The sequence below is a fragment of the Alexandromys fortis genome, unplaced genomic scaffold (assembly GCF_014885135.2).
Source record: "Alexandromys fortis isolate MF-2015 unplaced genomic scaffold, M_Fortis_MF-2015_v1.1 scaffold_102, whole genome shotgun sequence".
In the NCBI taxonomy this organism is placed as follows: domain Eukaryota; kingdom Metazoa; phylum Chordata; class Mammalia; order Rodentia; family Cricetidae; genus Alexandromys; species Alexandromys fortis.
The window spans coordinates 2,664,416-2,685,325 of NW_026067984.1; the positions used below are offsets into that span (position 1 = coordinate 2,664,416).

At 43.5% G+C, this 20,910-nt stretch overlaps 1 protein-coding gene across 1 annotated transcript; it reads left to right on the forward strand.

Annotated features, from left to right (window-relative positions):
* Nucleotides 1-1,737: 1,737 nt before the first annotated feature.
* On the forward strand, nt 1,738-18,778 carry Ctso (cathepsin O). The gene is made up of 8 exons (XM_050158727.1): nt 1,738-1,912; nt 7,915-8,020; nt 8,564-8,703; nt 10,633-10,800; nt 11,943-12,064; nt 14,670-14,833; nt 15,493-15,585; nt 17,431-18,778. The coding sequence occupies exons 1-8, from the start codon at nt 1,805-1,807 to the stop codon at nt 17,463-17,465; spliced, it is 936 nt and encodes a 311-aa protein (XP_050014684.1). The 5' UTR covers nt 1,738-1,804; the 3' UTR covers nt 17,466-18,778.
* The last annotated feature ends 2,132 nt before the right edge of the window (nt 18,779-20,910 follow it).

Here is a 20,910-nt window from a genome sequence, read left to right on the forward strand (position 1 = left end):
ATTAGGTACAGGGAGTAACTATGTCCTCCGATATAAAACCAGTGATGAAAAGTATGATGTGGACCTGAAGAGGGGTGACAGGTGGGTTTTCACACGGTCCATGGGGAACAGTGTTCCTCTTTGGAAGTTTGGTGGTGCTGATATCATGGAGATAACAAGCCCACAGGTTCCTGCCTGTGCTAACCCCAACAATCCTTTCACAAGGGACCCGCCTACTGGTTGACTCATCTCTTTTGCTATTATTAAACTAAAGCTAGTTTTCTGATGGTAATCCAGAATCCTTTGAGTTGGGACTTTTATGTTCAGGTGGTCAACCTAAGGATAATCGCTGCGATCCAAAGAAAATTGATTTTAACTAAAGTTAAGTTCCTAACAACAAATGTTTACTGATCGAATACCCACTAAATGTCATTGGTGCCTAAGAGACTAAAATGAAATCTTTGCCATCATGAACATTACAGAACAGCGCTGTCTATGGATCAAACGATGCAGATGCTAAGACGGCAATGGAACAGCGTCAGAGAAGTAGGGTGGAGACTGGGGAGGGCGTTCTGTTTTAAGAAGGACAACCAGGGGAAGCCTGGGGAGGAGGGGATTTTTGATCAAAGACAAGAGGGGGAGAAAATGAGCCATAGAGTATTTCAGATTCGCAAAGGGGCAGACACTAAGGCAGAAATGATGCAGGTCCTTCCCACTTCTGGGAACCTGGATATCGTCATTCATAAAGGATCTGCTTTTGGCCAAGAGAAAGAGCACAAAAGAGCAAAAGAGAGGTGTGTAAACCGAGAGGGAAGAAGATAGAAAAACACTGTAAGGACTCACTCCAAACTCAGAGTTTGCATTTCCTGTGTCTCTGCACATACCGTTCTGAGAAGCAGCTGTCTTCTCCCCAGGGTCCCCAGAATATGTGATATATAACCAGATCTTTAAGTCACCCAGTCTACTTAAAGGAGAGCCCTGGCCCACTCTACCAGAAACACCCCTTGAGCTGAGATGTGTGTGACCGGACCGTGATAGTGACTGATTGGCACAGAATCCCTTCGTTCCTTTTGCGTTCTGTTCTCCAGGACTGTGGTAAAAAGAAAACAAGATTTTTTTTTTTTTTGCAAATAGCAACAATTAATTAAAGTAGGTGGAAGAAAGTGGAGGGAATGGGTTATAAAATAAGCTAAGCAAGAAGAAAACGACCTAATAAAACAGAAAGAAAATTAAAACTACCTTAACAGGGAAGTAATTAGAGGAGCAAACAGAACATGCCCGGCATATAATGATGTGTTTAGACGAACTGCTTTAAAGTCACAAACTTTAGAAGCCGGTGCAATCTTCTTCGCAGGGAGAAACGGCCACAATATTAGACACAAAGAAACTTTTGTGTGGCCCTACAATCTTGTCACATATTGGGCAAGCATCCGTAGCATGCAAGCGCAGTGTAAATTCGCACATGGTTACGCGTCTACATAAAACTTTCTGAGTTCAATTTACACACATTCTACAAACACATACTCAATTTGAAATGACTGGAAGAAAAATAATGGGCTTAATCCACATGGCAGGAAACGCCGCAGTTCGTATCTTCACGCTGCTGTATAAATCAGGCCTTGGTCTCTTTCCAACTAGATAAGAAGCTAACCCCTGAAGCTCACTAACAGAAGGTCCTTGTCAATGCCAACAAGCACCCAACAACAAGAACAGCAGGGACCCAGCAGCTTCCTAGTTCTGGGCCTGCGCCCCGACTCGGGCGGTGGGCGGAGCCGAGGAACCGAAAGAGAAAGCAGGCTGTGCTTGGAGGACCTCGGGCGCCGGGATGAGGCCACGGTGGGCGAGCCTCTTGCTGCTCTGCTGCTGCTGTCTGGGCCGCGGGGTCGCCCGGACCTGGCCGCGGAGCCACCAGCGGGAGGCGGCCGCCTTGCGGGTACCAAGCTCCTTCCTCTACCTGTCCCCTGCTCCAGGGCTCCTCGGGAGGGACCCACGCTCCAGGCGCACCTTTTCCCAGCAGCGCTCGCTGCTGCCTAAAGCTTTGATTGCCCAGGACAGGGATTTATGTGATGCGCCCCAAAGCACCAAAATATGTGTCCGAAGCAAAGCTAATGGGAAAGACGCACCCTCTGCTTTGGAATCCTAAAGCCTTTCCTTTTCTCCTTTCCCACAACTAGCCTGTCGCTTAGAAAGTCGCCTGCAGGGGGCGCGAGCTCCCTCCTCCAGTTATTGGAAGTACAAAAACCAGCCCCAGGCTCATTGATCTCCAGGGTTAATGATTTCCCTGTCCTGCGGACTCTGTACCGTGTTACTAAAAGGTTCTTTTCTGACTTGGTGGAGACTGACGTAGGACAGAAGGAACCATTTCAGTGCCTTTCATCCGGGTTGTTTAAAAAAGTTTTCACAATAATCCTTCAATTTTACCCCAAGCTTAAAATTCGGAGATGGACCCATCAGATGGCCATGGATACATTTTCCCGGTAACTAGGGACACCGACTGGAATTTCAAACTCATAGTTGCCCTAAATTCCTTTAGCTGATGCTAACTGACAGCTTTTTAAATCGGAAAAGATGTCATCACAGTTTTATTAGAAAAGAAAACTCACTTGTCCTAAATCAAGAATCCGTGTGAGTTCTGTAAAGTCTCTCCCTGGAGGTGTATCTAGTGTTTCTTCGGCTAGATTCTTGTTCTCTGAAATTTCCTTGGGACTCCATAGCTCCGCCCTCTTCTGCTCGTCCTCTTGGCTTGGAAACCTCCAGAAGCCGACCGTCAGGCCTTCTTTGGCGCCAGTTATTCCTTGTGTTTCACTCAATCCAAGCGGTGCACTCGTTCCTCCTGTTCGTTACTTTGGAGCTACTCTATTGTTACCACACCAGAAGCAGCGTCCATTTCTCACTGAAGTTCTTGGCCCGTGTGGTACTGAGTCCTGTCCTTGACATCATCTCCTGATGAACTGGACACTGGGGTGACAATGTGTTCCTTGGCTAAATAGATTATCATTTTTTTAATCTTGTATATTGGAGTCCAACCATGTAATTGTATCATTTCTTTCCTTGTTGCTGAAACAAAGTACCCAAAAGAGTAACTTAAAGCAAGGAGGGTCATTTGGCTCACACTTCCAGGAGCCACTCATCAGGATGAGTGTGTCAGGAGTGTGTTACAGCGGGCCATACTGCATCAACAGCCAGGAACCGAGGAGGCACGGATGCTGTGGCCTGCCTCATGGTCTCATTTTTATTCAGTCCTATCCCCAGTACAAGACAATTAGAGGAGCTGTGCCTTAAGACTGCAATGGCTCATGCTATGTCTTAATTAAATTGTGTGTGCATCCCAGATTAATTTAAGTAGATTATTATAACACTTTTAAATGAGTGGTTATGATGGGTGACCCATAGGTACCTGGGTTATCTCCACCAAATATACATCATCCGTGACTGCTTGAGAGCTAAAGAGGTGACTTAATGCTCTGTGATACGATTCTCCTGATATTTTCTGATGGTTTTTAGCTTGAAGCACACAGTGTCTAAATGGAAACGTAGCAAAAACTAAAAAACTTAGATCAAAATATGCTTGCTCATTTGTCCCTCTGACCTCTACTTGTTCAACAGTTTATGGGTCATTTATCCTGTGTTATGAACTGTGGAAAATAATATATGTGAAGGATGCTAAGGAGCTATATCACAATGACATGTTTCACAAACATATGTAAGTTGGGCATGGCAGAGGACGCCAGCAGTCACAATAATTAGGATGTTTGAGACAAGCTCATGCAATGCAGTGTCTATCAGAAAATCAAAAGCATGTTATATATGGGGACACTGTAATTCACTTCTAAAAACAGCATAGGAAGTCCTATACATTAGAAAATAGATTTTCTCAATAAAACACATGCAAACAGTCCCCATGGTAATAAGTGATAACTTAATTCTCTGCTGGGAATCCTGAGTCTAAGGCTTGCAATTCCCATGTCTTAAGAGAAATTCCCAGCAATGATTCCATGCTGAGAATGGTCTATGTATATTTGTTCCTGCTTAGATTTGCTGGATCTGCTAAAACCTGAGGCATTTCCAGGGAGAGCATTTTACACGCATGCGTGGAAGTGACTTGTTGCACACCGTGCTTTAGGATCTTGCAGTAAGGACGGATAAAAAACAACAAATAATTAGCTCAGAAAAGTGCTGGAATAAAATGCCCTTGCAAAATGGGCCATGGGATGAGCTCACATAGCCCTAGTTACTTGAAAGACTGAGGCAGGAGGTTCACTGGAGCCATGGAGTTCAAGCCCAGCCTTGGTATGTGATGAAAACCCATTTCCACCTTTGAAATAAGCAAAGATGAGGGGCATATGCTACAAGCATGAGCATCAGCCCAAGGGAATATCTTTCCTGATATTGGTAGGGAAATAAAAGCAGAACGAATAAAAGAAAGCCTAGATAGCAATGGGGGAAAGACATCCAGGTTCCACGGCCTTCTCTGCTAAAAAAAAAAAAAAAAAAAAAGACACAAAGCCCCACAAAGGATATGTCCTTCCAACCACACATCATGTGCTGGGTGACTTTAGGATAATAATCTACCCATTTGTGGCTCTGGGAAGAGGCAATGAAGTAAGCAAGTACTCCCTGCAGAACAAGCAGTTCACAGGCAGAGCTTAGACCGGTGCTTCCATTAACTAACCCTTCCTTCCCTCTGCTATACCTTTAATGTGCTTGGTAGCTGTGAACATTCTTCCTAGGGAACAGAAAGCCCAACAAACTGGCCCTCAGTATTTTCTTTCTTCTCTTGATACTACTGAGCACATGAAAAGAAAAAAATTGTGTATTTTATTTATTCTTATTATTAACAAGCAAAAAAATTTCCCTGACCCTTCTCCCCAGCGGGGTTTATTGAGGACCTTTGCAATACCCCATAAGCTGCTAGCCTTAGATGTTTTTGAAAGGCATTGTACCTATAAACAAAACGAGATCCCGCTACTTTGTTTCCCACAGTTGGAAAGTCTTATTCCCAGTACAACACCAGATTGTTTGCAATAGCTAGTCTTTATCTGTAGGGCCATGAGGAATACTCACTGCATTTTAACCCAAGTAAGGCGAAAGCGGGATCTTTGAATGATGTTTTCTATAATCAAAATATTCTGTTTCTAAGGGGGAAAGATACAGCTTGGGAATATTTAGCAGGACGCTCATTCTGCCGGCGGTCAAAATATGCATAGTACCCACAATTCCATATTTAACTAGTCCCTATATTCTGGTAGTGTGACCAAATTTGTCAGTGAAGAAAGTGGGGAACAGAGAGGTTGGATTTGTACCTTTAGATTGCATTTCAATGCTAACATGTTTATTCCAGTGCCTTTGAAAATCAAGTGTGTCTGCGTTACGTACACAGGGATGTTAGAGAACTGTGATTCTTCAGAAGCTGGTAGGGAGGGATTTTCAGTGTTCTAGAATTTAAAGGAGCAGGTTGAGATTAGCGGTAGGGAGGAAGCGATATGGAACACGGTGTTTCTGGCAGGAGATGAGCAGTGATCAGTAGACGGTCCCTGGCACGGCTGTAGGGAGCTGTGAAAGGGTAGGGACAACTGCAGGACCGAGAACAAGACTGACGTGGAATTTGCAAGGGGTATCCGTTTGGGCAAAGTGAAAGTTCATAGGAGCCCTGCAGCAGGAGATCCACATCCTAGAGGAGATCTGTCGGCTCTCTTCTCTTCCTTTACAGTTAGGTCCGTGAGTATTTAAGATGGATCGGTCTGATATTGTTCTCTTTCATTACAGTTACTGTAACTACTTGGCAGCCAGATAGACTTAGCTCTCCAAACCACAAGCATGCTGTTGCATCGAGACAGCACATATCTTCTTAGGGAAGAACATGGTGTCGTTTTGTCTCCTTTTCCTCCCTTGTTCCATTAAAATGATTTATCATGTTGATATGCTGTCCTGTGCTAATCAGCGCACCATTTTTGTAACTGTTCCCCTCGATCACGATGTACCGTCTGTCTGGAACACTGCGGTGGCTGACTTGGTAATATTTCATTGGTGATTTTACATTCATTTCCAGGGTAGTGACTCATGCATAAACCCTGTTTCCTTCAGATGGTCTTTTCTGGTTTAGATTCTTGGCAACAGGGTCTTGTTTAGGTTGAGATATATTCTTCCACGGTGTGTGTGTGTGTGTGTGTGTGTGTGTGTGTGTGTGTATATTTCTTGTTATTTCTTTCCTAGTTGTAGGGAACTCACTGCTGAAGCCATGTGGAGCTACTGTTTTCCTCCTGGGTCGATTTTCAATTACAATTTCAAAGTCATGAATTGATAGAAGATTGAAGTTTTCTTTTTCTTCCATGTTCAGTAATCTGTGTCTCAAGCGGCTTTTGTCCAATTCATGCAAATTATCAAACTCATTAGCATAAAGTTGTCTAAAATAATTAAAATGCCAGAAGCACTGTAGTCAGCATCTTTTCTTTCCTGGTATTGGTAATTTATGTCTTATTTCCACCCTTTGCTCTCACCATAGGCCATAGATATGAGAGATCGGGGATAGTGCGAGGATCAACTCTTAGACTACAGTGACCTAGGAGGTTGTGAGATAAGTCCTGTTTTCTTTCTGTTCAAATCAAGGGATTTCTGAAGGCTTTTCAAATCACCAGGTGGCTATTATTTAAGAATTATCCGTCAGGGAGTTCTTCCTGTCTTGCCCTTATAGCCAACCTTAGAACTCAGGAATCAGCTGTTGGTCACCATGGCAACTGCAGCTCCTTGCTGTGGGTTCCTGCCCGTGCAGTCACCAGCAGATAAACTTCCCACAGACAGGGGCCTGTCGTGCATGTTCCCATGACTACCACATGCAACATGCAGCCTGCATTCTCCTTCCTGCCCTGTCGTCTCCTGCTTAAGAAAATGATCATCTTATGACCGGCTCCTGTAGGTTCCTGTGCAGTTTGCTGGTCAGCGGTTCATGTCGTCATGTGTGTCATGCGAATACTACCTTATACATTTTGTTCATCTTTCAGTGCGTGAGCGTATTACGTTCACAGCCTCTCTTCGCCAGCAATTAACTACCCGGAACGCAAATGAACTCTTCAAATTCTCTGGGTAGCAGTCCTTCTAGTCTTGTTCAGTAAGAAAGAATGAGTCTCAGCCACGGCCTTGCTAAAACAAGCTGATGAAGTGTATTAAGGGGTCATATGGGAATTTCACATGTGTCATTATTAAAGGGCAGATGGTTGTTGTGGAGCTATTGTGTTCCAAGCGTGTCTTCAGTGTGGGTGACATAGTGTAATGCAGCAAACTGATAAGTGTGTCCTGGTTTGCTTATTGGTTTCTGAGTCATATACATAAACACCATGTCCTTAAGACAACATGCACACACACTAACATGGGGAACGGTGGTCCTTCGAATTTCCATGTAACCTGCAAGATTAACTGGTATTGGGGGTACATAAGCGTCTTCATAGAAAAGGCAAACGTAAGGATGATGATGATGAAATGCAACGTTATAGTTATTCTTTTCTTCCATCTAGATAAGAAAGCCTGATCTTCTTCGGGGGAGACCCCAGAACCGCGTTTTTTTCTAAAGCCGTTTTGTTCCAGATGAAATGACCCTGGATGTAACCCGACGAGATTTGGACCCCTTCCCCCCTTATCAGCTTAGTCCTTTTCTAAGCTGCCTTACTCTGCACAGAGAACAAATATGTGGAAGACGCATTGCATATCATAATTAATTCAGTGTGTCACCAGTGTCCAGTGCTTGTCAACACTTTAAAAACCATGTGTGTGATTCCCCCAGAATGTGTGGGGGCGAAGAGTTACAGACACATAAGACATACTTTCCCCAGCATGAAAATCAAGTTTGACTTTTGTACCCACAATACCTCCAAGTTAGTTATACATTTATGGCTTTGGAGAGCTGAAGCAGTAGACATAAAATGTTTGTTTTCATTCTTTCAGGAAAGTCTAAATAGACACCGATACTTGAACTCTTTCTCTCATGAAAACGCCACTGCCTTCTATGGAATAAACCAGTTTTCTTATTTATTTCCTGAAGAGTTCAAAGGTAAGGTCTGGAAGTACTACTGGTTAATTTCATGATTCTAACTTCTTTGTCTAATGAAGAAATGATTTCATGGGAAGCCTTGAAAATGTGTGATAGTTAACATTTTTAAAATGCCAACTTCGAAATGGTTACCATGTGCTAAGCATAGGGGAAGTGAACTAAGACTCTTCTCAGCTAACCGTGGTTTAAGAACTAAGTATGCTTGCATGCGGCACATCCACACCACTGCAAGCAGCAATTGTCTCCTCACATTGGTAGTTTTCTCGCACCAATATTCGTTCAGAATATCCATGGTGTTGTGGGTAGTAATAAAAGAAGCAATGTCAGTTATGTGCGTATTTTCCATCGCTGCCCTAATTCTACCAAGCAAGTCATGTGGCATCTCCTCCAGTCCCACGGCAGGAATTTACATTTCCGGCTTTCAGGAGGATGTATTTCATGTTACAGGAAAGCACAGAGGAAGAATTTCAAGTGACAGCTTGGCTAGGTAGCTCCAGGAAAGCCTTTCGTGTAATGTGTTCTCCATCATTTCTTTATCACCAGCTCTGTATTTAGGCAGCAAAGCTGCCTGGTCTCCCAGATACCCAGCAGCAGGGCAGACGCCCATCCCCAATGTGTCTTTGCCGTTGAAATTTGACTGGAGGGACAAGCATGTTGTAAACCAAGTGAGAAACCAGAAGATGGTAAGCTCTGCGTCCGTTTGCTCTTCGCTGTCTGAGCATTAAAAATCACCACAAGGTGAAGCTTAGTCAAACTTGCCAAGAAACCCAGGAGGTTTTCTAGGTAAATTCATACCTCAGTTATCCACCATGGAAGAGATAGCTCCTTGAAGGACAAGGGATAGTTATCCAGCCCTGGCTTTTCAACCTGCCCGGGTGTGCTCACTCATCTGTGACCATTGCCCTCAGCACACTCCCTCAGGAATACATCCCAGTAACCATACTGCGCAAACCAGGAATCCTGTGGACTCGTGGGGGGAAAGTCAACACAATTACTGGCTGTGTAAAGTGATTCAAAGGAAAAGCACATAGTAGAGTGAAATGAGGCCACCCACATGGTCTGGATCTTTAACCTTCACTTCATCGTGTGAGCTCCCTCGGAAAACCTGGTATGCGTGCTCACTCCCTCTAAGGCCTTATACCACCCAACCAGTGTCCACAGAAGTCTGGTCGGTGTAGCTTCAAGGCTACATACACTTGTTACAGATCAGTCTGATTGACAGTAAAGGGAAAATGGAGACATAGCTTAGGTCATGGTGTGGGGAAGCTTTGTGAAGCTTTTACAAACAAATATTGAATTCACAAACAAGGTGACACTGTTTTTTTTTTGTGCTTGTTGAAGAATCAATTAATACATAAGTACAGTAATAGATCCAGCAATTCAGCATGAAGAAGACCCACAGTGTGCATCCAGATATGGGCGCTGAGAGTGGAGTTTGTGGAGCACTGTGAAGTCAGGGGTGGAGGGTATCTCAAGGCAGAAGGAATGCGGTAGCACTCTGTGGATGGGATGACTTGGGATGCATAGCAGGTCACCTAGAGTATGTGCTTCTTTAATTTTTTTCCTTTCCACTTCTCCTACTGCTGTGTATCCCATCATCAGCACAAGCAATGTAGCCAGAAAGAGAAAGTCAGCTCTCCAGCCACAGAATGACCCTTACAGGGCATCTGCACTAGAAATGCCAATATATCCTTCCCTCTTCCCCGTGAAGAGGAACTGAAGGGTTTTGCACACCCCAGTGTGTTAGTCTCTTTTCTAGCTAGGATGCTTTTTCCTAGTTCTCAAGTTCAATGTTTATGATTGCTTATTGATTTTACTCCCATGCCATTTAGTTTGTCATTGCACTTGTGGTAGTAAGAAGTGGATGTTGCATGAATCTTGTCCTTTCCAGAGGAATTTACATACTTGGTGGTATGGTTTTTACAGTGGTAGGATTTTTCATGCTCGGTGGTTTGTCTCATGCTAGCTGTGGGTGTGATGTCCCCAGTCATACTCACGTTTGGAGATCACTCCATCTTCAGCTGAGGACCATTTTCCTATGCCATGGGTGCTGGGGGCTAAATAAGACCACTTAAAACCATGATGTTGCTTAGAGCATCACTGCCAAGTACACTCAAGACTTTATCGCCCTGCTTCTGCAGTACCTGGTCTTATGATGAAGCCTCGCTTTCAATTTCTCCTTTCCCCCCTCTTCCTCTTTCCTGCATTTTCTATGGATTGTGCAAACTTTTATGTGATGCCTATTCCATCCCTTGGGTTTCCTCCTTTCCTTAGAAGCAGCCCATTTATTCTTTTCTGAGAAACAGTGGTTCCTAAGCCTAAGTTACTGACTAACTGTAGTGCTTCCACCTGCTTCCTTGGCCTCTCCTAATTCATTAGCCTGACTGACTTACTTGGTAATAGATAGGTACATTACTGATTTAGTTTCCATCAATAATTAAATGTCAACGCTCAAAAGAGAATTTTAGTTTCATTTTGAACGAATGCTTATTATATAGGTTTCTGCTTTCTGCAAATTTTGCTTGTTACTTTTTATGTTGCTGCATCTAGAAACACCAGTATGTTTGACATAGACACTGTGTTAATATATGCTACCCCTGTCTTTTGGGCAGTGTGGTGGCTGCTGGGCCTTCAGCGTCGTGGGTGCGATAGAGTCGGCTCGTGGGATCCAAGGGAAACCTCAGGACAACCTCAGCGTGCAGCAGGTCATCGACTGCTCCTTTAATAACTATGGCTGCAGTGGCGGCTCTCCTCTCAGTGCTCTGAGCTGGCTGAATGAGGTAACCATCTCAGCTTTCTGAATCCCGGAGTTCCTCTTATGTTCTGTGTACACAGAATCTAATCACTTTCCTCCATTAAGCAAGGTCCAATGATCAGAAATCTAAGTAGACAAAGGTTGACTGACTTAATCAAGGAAAAGATGCATTGCAAGGGACTCAAGCCAGGGTCAGTCGTATGCTAGACCATAGCTCCAAATGAGTTACATTACAGACCCTGATGATAGTAGCAGTCATGGCTTCCAGACAGATTAGCCATCAATATATCAAGGTAAAGACATCTTAAACACATTTTCAGAAGGATATTATAAAGATTCCATATTTTCTATGTGGAGACCTGTCACATGGTGTATCAGAGGGATCAGAGCACAGTCACTGGTTCCCATAGGTGTCCTGGATGGCAGTGTTAGGCGAGACACCACGGGTCAGCTGGATTGATAACTCTTCGTAGATGAAGAAATGAGCACTGTAAGTGGGAGTCATGTCTCCGGACAAAACTGGTTGCTAAGCCCTTGGCCTCCCCCTTCAGGGTTTCTATAATTTTCTCCCTGGCATGCTTACACATCCAGTATCAGTGGTATGAAATAAGAAAATGAGGGGCCACTGTAAAAGCCATACAGTCAGTGTTGTCCAAATCCAAATGCCCTCCCGTTAGCAACCACTACACCTCAGTGACTGCTCTAGACACATTATAGATAACAGTGATTTTGTTTCCTCTCTTTGAATAAGCCTAGCACATTTGCCTGTACGGGCAACCAAAAAGCATGCAGCACATCACGACATGCCATAGCAAGAACATTTGGCCGTTGTCTGGCCTCAAGGCGTTGCTAGCTCAGTATTAGGAGCCTCAGAAGGGAAATGTGTTGCCCTAGCATGTCCTCAGAAGGATGGCATGACTTGGTTAACATGCCTGCGGTGGGACTAGAGGGGAAAAGCGTAAAAAGACAATCAAAAGTCAAAGTTAAGGATTCATGTGTTCTCGGATGTTCGATGCAAGCACCCGGTGATTCCAATTAGATCCTTAAGAGCAAACAATGCCCACAGGCTGCTTGGGTGGGTCCTGACCTCTTTGACGGCACTGAAGTAAGCTCTGCTTAACCTTTGAAAGAGCTGGAAGTGAACATTTAGTGACGGTTTTCCTCCAGACACAGGTGAAGTTGGTGGAAGATTCAGAATACCCCTTCAAGGCACAAAATGGCCTGTGTCGCTATTTTCCCCAATCACAAGCTGGAGTTTCAATCAAAGGCTTTTCTGCATATGACTTCAGGTAAATGCCTTGCTTTTTGTGTCTTCGTGTTCTTCACAACCTGTGCTGCTTTCAGAATTGATGACTTGGTTGAAGGCACACTTACTCTTGCACACTGTTGGCTCACAACTAACTTTCTGCTAAGAAGTTCAACTGATAATCACCATGGGGTGTCCCAGACATCTCTTAAAGAGAATCTGCAGATACTTTTATGTATCATCACACTGAAAATAAGAAATCTGAATGAATACCTTTCAATTCAGTCTACCACCACTAAGAAAATTCAGATGCTAAGACATGTGAGCTTAATCTGTCATAATAATTGGGTCTGTCCAACCTCACATGGCATGGCTCATAGAGTACATAACAAGAATCCCTTTTGAACACTGTATTCCATGAGTTCTCAAGTAAGCAGCTATTGGAAAAACCTGAGCCTATGACATTAGAACTCGGAACTAAGACGGTATTGAAGATAAGTTATGTAGCATGCATACTGCATGGATATGATGGGGATGTATATAGCATGCACGCTGCATAGATAGGATGAAATTATATGTAGCATGCATGCTGCATGGATACAGTGGGGACGTATGTAGCATGCATGCTGTGTGGATATGACGGGGGGGGGGGCAGGGCAAGAAGAGACTGGAAAAGGGGAAGAAGTGGTGCTGGAAATTGCAAAATGGGGCAACTTTGAATAAGTTCAAGTATAAATAATCATTAATATAATTAAAATCACATTTAAAAAAAAATAAAGCTAGCCAGAGAATTATCTAGGCCATTTAGTTACAGGTCTAGAATAGAAGTGTTACAAACAGAAGAAGCCACCAACTGCTGGCCCTACTGATAAATGCATTTTGGATTATTGTGCCATTATCGAAACATCAGAGGGAGTAAAAAATTCAATTCTGACACAGGCACAGAATGTCCTGTGAGTTACTGATGCTTGATACAGATGGCGTCTGCCAGTGGGAAGTGGGCAATGGGGTGAAATCAGATCCTTGAGCGAAGCATAAGCCTCTAATATAATCTAGGTAGACGTTCCCAGAGCACCAGAGATCGGCATGGGAGGAACCTTAAGAACCTGAACTTTGCTTCCGTAAATGACTGCACATCATATACCTGCATATGAGATATTTATATTATGATTCATAACCATAATAATTTTAAGCACTGGACGGAGGGACAGGCTGCATTAAGTTTGAGACTGCAATTTTAACTTGCACTCGATTGAATTTTAATAAATATTCATGCATTATGAAAACTTGCATGATGACATCCAGTGGTCAGAAAAGAGCATGCAAATGAACGTGTCTAAAAATACAAACTAGAAAAAAAATGTTCTGGTTGGCGGTCACCATAACCTGAGGAACTGTGTTAAAGGGTCTTAGCATTAAGAAGTTTGAGAACCACTGTTCTAGGGGAAAGGGAAATATGTGGTCCTAGAGGAGCCTCACTGAAAAGTGACTTCTGAGACAATGGCTGAGGAGGATAGCATCGTGAATTTTGCTCCAAACAGAGGCTCTAGGAGAAGAAGGAGACAGCAGGGCAAAGCGCTTTCGTGTTCAGCCAGAATCTATGACTTGAGGCCAGTGACTGAGGAGCTGTGGGTCAGAGGGGAGATACACACTTCTGAGCCTCATCAGAACTGATATCCCTCACCTTTCAAGACCCTTTATGTTGGGAGCAGTGAGACCCCAGATCCTGAATTTCTTGTAATCCCCTGATCTGAGTGCCTACAGCTGCTCCGAGCACAAGACCTTCAGGAGTTCCTGATGGCAGGAGAGTGGTTTCTGGTGGGTTTGCCTGGGGCGTGGCTATCTCTATATAATCTGCCCCTGAACACAATAAAGGGGGCATTCAAGGATGACCCGTGCCGCTGTCTTTGTCTGTATATTTTAACATCCAGCCCCCTTGCCCGAAGCTCGTGAACTGGGTACTAGTGCACAGAGCACAGACACGGGGGCGTGGTGCGCAGCACCTTTAGAAGAGGGTGCCACTGAGATAAAGGTGGCTGTGCTGCCCTGCTTTATTACAGAACCGGGAGTCTCACTCTGGGAAGCGACAGTGTGCACTGCAGTGCTGGGATGGAGGGTCTTCCTTGGGATCTCCCTCAGCTCTTAGCGGTCAGATTGCCGGTGTGTCTGTTTCACTCCTTGTGTGATGTGCATGCATCTAGGACTGGAGGTGAGAGAGTTATGGACCATGAGGCTGGGGATGACGATTGTTCCTGTCCAACTCTGAACCCACTCATCTCCTCCTGTTCTGAGCTCTCAAAACATGTCATGGAGGGCCCACTGATCCATTCAAACCTCCATGAGACATTTTACAGACACTGAAAAGGATCACAAAGGGGCAGGGGACTCAAATGCAAACATCACCTAGGCTCAAAGCAAAACACCATCACTCTAGGCATCTTCCATGGACTCTTGGTCCTCAGGGCCAGGCCCCTATGACTCAGAAGGGCGTGTGAGAATAGCTCCGCAGATAACAAAAGGGAAGGAAGCGATTATGGCCTACGGTGGATCCAGAGAGAGGATGTGACTTACTGTCGCATCGAGCTCTCATTTTTTCACTTTTACCTTAAAAGTTCAATTCTTCACCCATGCGTATCCTCCTTCCACAGTGACCAAGAAGATGAAATGGCAAAAGCACTTCTGAGCTTCGGCCCTTTGGTGGTGATAGTTGATGCAGTGAGCTGGCAGGATTACCTGGGGGGCATTATCCAACATCACTGCTCTAGTGGGGAGGCGAACCATGCGGTTCTCATCACAGGATTTGATAGAACCGGTAAGTCCCAGTGCGCCGAATCCCTCCCAAGATGGAGCGCTGAGCTAGGGCTACCCAGAGGATACTGAGATGCCCTGCTGTGTCTCAGAAGCCTCTTGACTGTCATCTTGACAGATTCATCAGGTTTTGAGTATCTCTCTCCCTCCTTTAGACCACCCCATGTGTGTGTGTGTTCATGTGGGGGGAGTGTTTTGCTGGGCATTCAATCATTTGGGTTGCATATACAAAGACCAGCACTTGGACATTGAGCCACACTCCAATCTATGAATGATACCTTTAAATTCATGTGAAATGCATGCTTCATATGCGATATTTAGGGTAACTATTGGCATGAGATAAATACTTGATAGTTTGTCATACTTGCCTAACATCTCATCTTCTAATTCCCTGGCAATGAGTTTGTCCTGTCTTATCTGAGAATTAAACAAAATGAACTCAGTCAGATTCCACAGTGTAGAATGAGACAGTAAGCCCAATTGAAATTTACTAAGCCATCCAGACAAAATAACGTGAAGAGAGTAACTGTAAATTATTTTACATCTATGATATTTTTCTTGCAGCAAATAGATTTATAGCACACTCAAATTTAAATACAGAAATGTATGGGCTCCTAATCGATAGAGGTTTTATCAGGGCGTCTTAGCATCTTTCCTTTGTAGGAAACACTCCATACTGGATGGTGAGAAATTCGTGGGGCAGCTCCTGGGGAATAGAAGGCTACGCCCATGTGAAAATGGGAGGAAATGTCTGTGGTAAGTCATGGGTTTGTGTTGAAACTTCTAGGCTAAATATCAAGGGCTTTTAGATTATATCCTCTGGACAAACCTGAATGCTTCCAATGGACTTAGTGACCCTTTGTGGTATTAATTTTTTTTTTTGCTTCTCCCTTAACTAATAAAGTTTTCCTAGTGCACTTTTAAACATGTATTCATTTTAAGATCAAAATATGATGCATGTGTGTTAAAACATGTACAATAGCTTAGCACAGGCAACTACTTCAGAAAACAGATTACACACTTCCTTTAGGAGACTGGACTTCTCCATAGCCACATTGCTGCTTCAAATTCATGTGTTATAATGTGTGAATTCCTCTGCTGCTCTAGCCTGTCAGGAGGTCTGAGGATGTGGTCAGTGGGAGAAACATGGGTACAGCATGTTCAAGGCCCTGGGTTTGATCTCTAACACTGCAAAGGCAAGGAACACATGAAATGAAAAACAATTAGGAATCAGTTTTTCTGTGTCAGTGGATGAAAATCTGAGTCAACATCACACTTGTTTTTTTCTTAATTTGCCACCTGCAAAATGCTCACAGAATACCTACAGAAACTGCACAGCTTACCAAATACACAGGCGCCTTTATATTGTATAACAAGCCTAACAAAAACAAACAGAAAGTGCTGGCTCAGGGCTCTAAGCTGATGCTGAAAGCTGTGTTCAGAACTGCAGTGTGAGATTCGGTCTGGAAAGCCCTCATATGTTCTTTATCTGCTTGGAATTACACTAAACGGCATGTAGAGACACTCCTTTCTCATGGCCAATGAGTTCCAACAGTGTGACACACAGATCTTCACGACTTGCAGACCCTTCAGATTGTGAGGAAGAGTTACAACCCAATTTGAGGGTTGGTGTTTTGCTTCTAGTGACCGCTGTCTAGAGACTATGAAAATCGGTAACTAACCCGTGCCATTAGACGGTGACATGATTTCCATATTGGAAACAGCCGGCCTTGTAGAGTACAGCCAGCCACCCAGGCCCCTGCTGCTCGGTGGATAGCATGGCTACTTTTGCGTCACTGACACTCACAGATCTGAGGCTGCTATTTATGCCCTTCTGCTGCTGACTCATAGTGCCCGAACGTGGCAGTGAGATGTGACTAGTTTCTGCTCAAAATTAACTTTGTTCAAAGCTCTCGCCATGGACACAGTGCAGATAGTGATTCATGATTGCCTTGACCATGGCTCTGCTTGTCTCCCAGATGTTTTCTCCCCTATATCTGCTTTCACAGTCTCCAGAGGCCATTCTTGTCCCTGGCTGTCCTGGGCTCCAAATCCTTCCTGACTGTATTTCCTGAACATTGTATACCCAGTGCTGTCCACATTATTGCAATGAACAATGGCAGAAGGCAGAGACTATTCCATGATCCAAGGAAATTTCCAGATTGTGGGTCATTAAAATGACATCTAGTTTTCAAATGGGCTGCTAATGCTTCTTACTATGGTGTCAAGGTATATATTCTGATGCAATAAGAAAGCCAGACAAACTTAGATTTGAAGTTTATTACATTTTAATGAAACCTAAGAGTTCAAGTTTTCAAATAATTTAAAATAAATTTTATATTTTTTTCTCCTTGGGAATACAGTGCATGTCAGGGCAGTACAGATCTTGTATGCACTCATTCAGTTAGCAAGTACTTTAAAGCTTGATTTTTTTCCCTTCAATATTGGCTTTCTATTATACAGCAAAGTATACCATTAAATTAATTTGGTTAATGGATACTAACTCATTCTAAACTTAAGTGAAAATTAAATTTTGCAAAGCAAATCGTGAGAAAATTGATTATTAACACCTTTTTTTTCTTTTTTTACTTTTTGCCTTAGGCATTGCAGACTCTGTCTCTGTTGTCTTTGTGTGATCCTGTTACGTTTTGGAGTCATCATGAGACAACTAAAATATGATGCTCTTCAGAGTGTAATCGAATGTAGTGTTTAATTCTCAGCATTATTCACGGTCGAGTTTCAGCAACTGCCTGTAGGAGGTCCTAAGGGCCAGCTAGCACTGTTAATGCAATGGTAGATCATCCCAGTCTTGCAGAGAGACGGACAACCATCACTCTGGAATCACCCCTCCCCACAGCACATGGGCCTCCAAAGAAATCTGGAACAGTGTGGAACTCAGAGAGCCTGGTGGGATCAGGAGTCTCATCAGGCCCTCCATTTGGAAGCAGTTGGGATTTTTGCTGACTTTTTGTCGTCTGGCTGTGTAGTATAATGGAATACTTTGGTCAGGTTGGATCAAAGAAACAATCAGAATTGGTTTTCCTTTGTGGCTTGTGATCACCAGCCGTAGGTGACCTCATCTTCTGGAACTGTCAGCCCCGCATGATGTGTATCTCCCAGTCACAGCAGCCTTCCTCGAGGGAGGGCCATACGTATGGAGTTGAAATATTGATGTGTCACCTCAGCAAATGACCCTTACCTTAGACAGAAGAACAACTATGCACAAAACAGCTTATGCAAGTCCCTCCTCCAGACAGAGAACCTAGCTGAATGAAACATGTGGCAACCAGGTGACAGGAAGTATCCTGTGCCACTTCCTGTGAGTCAGAATTTCTAGAGTGCTTCACTGTCAAGGATCCAATACATTTCTCTTCTTGCCGTCTTCTTGCTGTAGTAGAAAACAAAGTATTTTCCACATTTTCCCATCTCTCTGGTCCTTTATTGTATACTTTCCCATGTGTTCCCGATGGTTCACCTTCCAGTCCAACAGAACTCGGTCCCATTTTTGGCATTCCATTTTTACTGCTCAATCTCTGATTTAAAAAATTTCTGACACATGGTGGTCTCACTTTGCTATTTGTTCATGCCCTTCCTTAACCAGCAGAATCAACAACAAAACTCCTTTTTCTCTTTCCTGTTTCCACGAGAAGCAATCTCAAAAGAATGTGCAGAGACTGGAGTGTGGGAAAATAGCAGAGGACCGTTCTTAGTGGTTTTGAACAGAGTAGTCTAATTATTCAAGGACTCCAGAAAGGGATTGAGTTCAGCTGTAGTTCTTATTCCTGACTTTCAACATGTTTTCAGATGTTTTGTGAAACCCGGTTTCAAATGTAAAAGAAGTTTTAAATTTTCAAAATGATTGTTACCGCTCACGTATTCTGAATTTTGATAACATTTATAATAAAACTACCTATATTTGACTTTGAATTAAAAAGAACTTATTCTTAAATGTGTGGCTTATTATCATTATTTGTGAGTGCTAATAGATATTTATTAGTATTGATAAGCTTTATATTCACATTTCCTTGGATCCAAATGCATATATCCAGTGTGGTTTTGTTCCTAAGCACTTTTACCTCCCACTCTGTCCAAGACTCCCCTCTCGCCATCCTCCCAAAGCTGCTCAGCACCCAGTGGTCCTTTCCCCTTTCCCATGCCGTTCTGTCAGCAGCGCTGATATTGTGTGAGTGCTCATAAAGTCAAGGGAATTCTAGGTACCCAATCAGGTCAACTCCACCTAAGAACCTGTTCCTCTGGTCTGCCTCCTTCCTCCCCCATCCCACTGATCCTTTCTGGGAGGCATATGTCTTACTGTCTTCTCATCTCCACAATTCACTTATCCCCAACCAGCCTCAGATAACTACTGAGACAGATGCCGCATAGATAATGAGGTTATTGTCCCACAGTGCACGCTGCTGGGATGTACTGAGTATGCCCTCGAAGGAAAGGCAGACAAGGGGTTTTTACTGCTAATGTGAAGAAAGATCTTTAAGCTGTTCTTCTCTGGAATAACTGCCCTCAGCTACAGAGAATCCACATCAAGCTTGGCCAGATAGTCACTAGGAAATGTCTTCGCAAAAGCTGTTCAGTTTTGTTTTTGTCTTTGTATGAAGTTATGATGACCTTCAGTGAAACAGAGTTCAAACAATCTTTGTGTAGTTCCTGCCAAATATATACATATATGTACATATATGTATGTAAAATATCTCCCTTTTTCCATGACTTCACACCCTTTTTGCTTTTACTTTCTCTTTAGAGCCTGATATAAGTAACTCCATTGATTCTGACAACATTTATTAGTAACTAAACTCAATGACCTTTAGCTCAGCGATTCCCACACTATCATCCCCAGAGCAGAATCCAGACAGCTTTGAAAAATGCTACAGTAATGCACTTACTGCATTTTCCAAATTTTGTACCTCCAAAATGATGTTATCGTTTTGCTCTCGAGTTTTAAACCATTGGGAATCTCCTAATGCCTGTCAGATAGCTTGCAAATTATTTCAAACGAACGGAGAGGCCCGTCTCTATCTTACCATCCTCTGTAGGTGAGAGATAACCTATCTTCCCCCGGCTCATGGGTGCTGCAACTTCAGAAAACCCAAGGCCGAGCCAGTCAGTGCATTACTTAACACTTAGTCATGCTGGAAGTAAGTCATCCACAGGTCCTGGAAGTGATTTCATGAGGTCCCTACGGCATATGAAATCAAAGCTTGGCAGTAACTTTGAAATTCCACTGAGAGTTGCCATTAAAGTAGCTCCCCAGCACTCAGAGAGATGGCTAATGGGGCCCACTGGGGAAACTTCCGGTACAAATTACTGTGATAATTGTATTAAGAATTACTGAAGCTTTTGAAAGAAAAAGTTCTTGCAGTGATCTATAGCTTAGTCACCAAGAAATAAAAATATAAAGAACCCAATCATTGAGTCTACTAGAGAAACTGTGATAGGTAGAACTTACTCCAGGATTCCCCAGCATTTGAGTCATAGACCAGCTATTATTTATGCGCTTTTTGATGAGAGGGAGTGAAGCTTGCAGAAAACCTAGTCCCCATTTAGAGAGAAACTGGGGTTTCCGTCAGAGTGTACGTCAGCATGTAGTTAGCAAAGGACAAATTCGCCATTTCCTCTTCAGCTTATTGATTTCTGAGAGTTGCCTCTAGTCCCCATGGTATTTGCCTCTGGATTATTATCTGTTTAACTACCAGGGTGTATAATGTAAACACAACACATGCGTGAGTGTGCACACGTGCACGCAGTACATACACACAAGCCACGTAGCCGAAAGCCGCTGTCATCTTCCTCTTTACATTTTTGAAATACTAATTCCAGGAACCTCACAGGTGCCAGTGCACTGTGTCTTTGCTAGAAAAGCGTGATTGCCGTTTGGCCAGTTGGCCTATTTAGTGGGTTGCAAAGATCTCTCCTCCCTGGAGAACTGCTACTCATTTCTACAGACGTTCTTTGTGTTAGCACTGACCTGCCCCAGCACAGGCATTAGAGCAGGGAAAACAGGCTTTGTCATTCTCAGGGGCTACAGTGTAAGGGAGAAAGCCGTCTCTGACAGCTAATATTGACACA

Bases quoted from the DNA above. Each gene is read 5' to 3' on its own strand.
- Ctso (XM_050158727.1), top strand. From the start codon at position 1,805: ATGAGGCCACGGTGGGCGAGCCTCTTGCTGCTCTGCTGCTGCTGTCTG. The intron at 1,913-7,914 runs GTACCAAGCTCC...TCATTCTTTCAG, and splicing joins GGGAGGCGGCCGCCTTGCGG to GAAAGTCTAAATAGACACCG. The intron at 15,586-17,430 runs GTAAGTCATGGG...TTTTTGCCTTAG, and splicing joins AATGGGAGGAAATGTCTGTG to GCATTGCAGACTCTGTCTCT.